At 29.1% G+C, this 4,271-nt stretch overlaps 1 protein-coding gene across 3 annotated transcripts in view; it reads left to right on the forward strand.

The window, feature by feature from the left end:
• The window catches only part of LOC108574049 (tyrosine-protein kinase Src42A), a 7,828-nt gene that overhangs the window by 591 nt on the left and 2,966 nt on the right, over positions 1–4,271 (forward strand). Inside the window, exons 2-4 of one of the 3 annotated variants that reach the window (XM_017936555.1) lie at positions 2,233–2,574; positions 3,207–3,328; positions 3,480–3,643. In XM_017936555.1, coding sequence (XP_017792044.1) covers positions 2,233–2,574; positions 3,207–3,328; positions 3,480–3,643 — 628 coding nt within the window. Of the gene's footprint in view, positions 1–2,049; positions 2,575–3,206; positions 3,329–3,479; positions 3,644–4,271 lie in introns of those variants that run through there. The other 2 variants (XM_017936556.1, XM_017936557.1) reach the window with 2 other exon arrangements.

Genomic DNA, 4,271 nt, shown 5'->3' on the forward strand with positions numbered 1-4,271 from the left:
ATCTTTCTCGAACACTACAATCTTCAGAGATGCACGGTTAAAACTAAAATTGCGTCATCGTAATATCTTTATAATTAAAAAATAATTTGAAGTATAAAAATAAATGTTTCTCTATGTTTATTTATTGTAATTCTTAGCATATTATAAGAGACATTCGTTTATTCTTTCACGCTGATTTACTATGCCAACTTTTATAAAGAAGTTTTGATAATCAATGACATCTTTTCCAGATTTCATTATTATTTAATTTTCTCAACAATTAAAATAGTCAAATACTAATTTTTACAGTTATATTAAAAAAAAGGAAGTATTCAATATTATTCAGTAGAATACAGTACATATGTAAAGTAAAACGAGATATGTAAATAACGACTTGCATCTTTAGTTGGGGATGGTAAAGGTTCGGTGAAGTTCGGTTTATAGCCGAATTCATCCGAAAGCTATATTTCACTGGCTACCTTCACCATGGGTGTTTTCACCTCTCCGTCGGTTTCTCGTGAAAAGTTTCTTCGTTTTTCGCATTCGTTCTTGAAATAAACAAAATAATCTTAGACGTGTCTTAAATTATTGTATAGTCGTGCGTTCATCTTGTATTTGTATTTTCTGACGATCAATTGGGTGTGTGTTCTACCTTTCGCTGCTCTCAATCTCGCACATGTGAAAATTAGGATTTTGACGGATCTGATTTAATGCAATGGCGACGTTGTTACTTTCCATTATGTTATTCACATTTCCTTTAACCGTTGATTATTACTGTGCTTCTGGAGATTTTTGCAACTACGCGATGCCAGTGCTAAAACATCAACGATAGAAAAAAATGATCTTCATCCGGTGTAAGAGAATTTATATTATTCCTGAATATTGTGACGAATCGGTGGGACGAGTTCAAATCGAGCGGGCTCTATTACCCATAAAGAAATATTTTTTTCCTTAATTTCTGTTATGTTTCACGGTAATTTTTGTACAGTATATTTCATCAAAGTGTTATTATTTAAATAATAACTGTTATCTTTCGATGAATTCACAGTAAGAGAAGCAATACAGGTGCCGGTGTGAAATTAAAATCTGGATTTTATCTTATACTTTTACACTCTTAAATACCATACGCTTTTACGTTTCTAGTTTACTTTTTCCAAATTTAAAAAACAAACGAACAAGGTATGCTTGCGTGTATGTTCGCATAAATAAGTCAACCGAAAGTGATCCAAGCGTAAAGAAATATTTAGATTAATATTTCTTATATTGTCTCGGTTCAAATGATAATGTTTTTAATTTAATAAAGAACAATAAATTGTCAAATTATTGAAAAAAATTCATGAATGTCGATTTTTTTCGTACTTATGAATCAAATATTTCTAGCATGAATTACATTTATTAATACTTTTTAATTGTTTTTATTTTTATTTTTGTACATGAAAAGTGACCTATTTTAGTGAAAAAAATTTTAACAATAAGTAAATATCCAAGGGGGGTTCAATATTGCCATTAATAGAAATAGCATTAGTATTATTGCAAATAACATTGAATAACAATAAGCACTAATAATGAAATTGGTGATCTACAACCTAACCTGAATCATAGAAGGGCCATATTATGACGTCAAGCTTGGATCAGCGCGAACTCGACGAAAATGCGTATACCAATAGAGCATACCTCTGTTTTGTGTTACGTTTATATACTGACGCGATGAAGTGTCATCGTTGTAAGTGACTATTTCAATAAACGCTCATATTTATTATTTGCGTTTCTCAGTGAAATTTTGAAATAATTACAAGTGTTCAACGTTTATTATATTAGATATCGACGAAAGAATTGCAAGTTTCTTGAGAAGAAGAGGAGAAGCTTCGAGAAAAGAGTTGCCGATTTTACAAATTATATCAAATTTTAAGGACTTCTATGCATTTTTTCATGTTTCTTAGTGATTTTTATTCAAACGTTTTAAAAACCAAAGTGCACTTCAGTGTTCACCTTGTACATTTCCATCACGCACAATTAACGGACCTACAGATGTACGAGAAGTTATAAAATTATATTAAAAGTTGCACCAAGACGTGTGTTATGAATATTTCATATTTACATCATCATACCTCAATATCTATGCAAAAGGATCAAACATAAAAACATTGGAAGAACATTTGCAAAAAGAATTTTTATATTTCATGACAAAGTGACAGTGAATTTGAATATTGGACGAATTTGAAACTACATACAAAAAATGGGTAATTGTTTCAGCAGTACAACAGATACAGAGAAAGAAAAGCCTGATAGAATAGGCAATCCTAATATAGAGGCAGTTGCATCCCAAGCTAGTCCAGTGCCAACACCGCCTCCAGATCCTATTAGGCCTATGCCACAAATTCCAGATGCAGATGTGCCAACTGCAAAAATTTTTGTTGCACTTTATGATTATGATGCACGTACAGATGAAGATTTAAGCTTTAGGAAAGGTGAACATCTAGAAATCTTGAATGATACTCAAGGAGATTGGTGGTTAGCTAGAAGTAAAAGAACTCGACAAGAAGGATATATACCCAGCAATTATGTAGCAAAATTGAAATCTATAGAAGCAGAACCGTAAGTTATATTTTTATTAATATTTATACTTATTGCTTTTAAACAATCCTTTTGTAAAACGTATACACAAAGTTTTTAAACAATCTTACAAGACAGATAATTAATATTTTTACTGCAATCAATTTAGATTAATAGCTAATGAATAAATGTATAGGTGTAACATGCTTGTACTTAAAATGCAAGTCACATTAAAGTTTACAGTTATGTATTCACTTAAAAAAAAAATTGAGCTTATTACATGTAACATATATTGTGGAAATTATATTATACTTATAATAGGGCTAAAAAATTACTATTAATCTTAATTTGTTCACTTTCCTTTGTTACATTTTCACCTAATGAATTTCTCTCTGTACAGTCAACTAGTCAATGCGACCTTGCTTTCACTAACAGTACTTGTATTGACACTTAGGTTTTATTAACATGGGTGGGCACTTCTGACTATCAATTAGTTTAGATAAGCAATGCTTCCTTTTGCTTCTTCCTGTATGACTATAAAAACATTGAAGAAAGAATATTTAGTTATTTGTTGTTTTTTTTGTTTTATGTATTAATTGAATATTAAATTATTTTTATATATTTCAAAACATTTTGTGGTTTATTTATTATTTTTGTTATTACTATATTTTTAGATGGTACTTCAGAAAAATTAAACGAATTGAAGCTGAGAAGAAGTTATTATTGCCTGAAAATGATCATGGTGCATTTTTAATCAGAGACTCTGAAAGTAGACACAATGATTATTCCCTTTCAGGTAGGTTAAGGCTTATTTAAACATGTGTTACATATTATATAGTCCATACAGTAAAACACTTATTCATAATATGACATATTCATATTGTATTTTAAACATTTTTAAAATAAGATCAGTTTCTCTATGATAAAATAATAAAAATTTGTTGTAGTGCGTGATGGTGATACAGTTAAGCACTATCGCATTAGGCAATTGGATGAGGGTGGCTTCTTCATTGCTAGAAGAACCACATTCAGGAACCTTCAGGATCTTGTTGAACATTACAGTAAAGATGCTGATGGGCTGTGTGTGAATCTGTGCAAACCCTGTGTACAGGTAAGACAGACTTTATAATTGAATTAATATTTTACGTAACCCTATGTCATATAAATGGAGTTTAGACAGCTTGCTGCATGTATAAAATTGGTTTTTAATGATATATCACTATTTTACTAAAAAATATAATGTACTGCTTATTAATTTTTTTTTTTTTTTTTATCGAGGGATTTCTTCAGTTACTTGACATAATTTTATATTCTTGTTAGAATTGACATTTTGGTATTTAACAACTTTGCAGAAATCCCTTGATGTTGAATATAACCTATATATAACATGAGCTAAAAGTGAAAGTAAGAACACAAATGCATGATGTTACTGATCTTTATTGTACACAAATTTATAATATGATTAATTTTGTATATAAAATAAATGAAACAGTATAAACATATTGAATTAAATATTAATCTTTTTAACAAACATTTAAATGATATTTAAACATTACATATACTACATTATTTATAGCACTGTCTAAACTCCAGTTAGACTTTGCTTTCTAAATTGATATAATACATTGAATAGTTATAATAATAATTGTATATTCTTTAAGAAATCTTATTGAAAAAGTATTTAATAATAATGAATTGAACAAAGTCAAAGTTCAAGATATTGAATACAAATGGAAGTC

This window comes from Habropoda laboriosa, unplaced genomic scaffold (assembly GCF_001263275.1).
Source record: "Habropoda laboriosa isolate 0110345459 unplaced genomic scaffold, ASM126327v1 scaffold145, whole genome shotgun sequence".
Lineage (NCBI taxonomy): Eukaryota > Metazoa > Arthropoda > Insecta > Hymenoptera > Apidae > Habropoda > Habropoda laboriosa.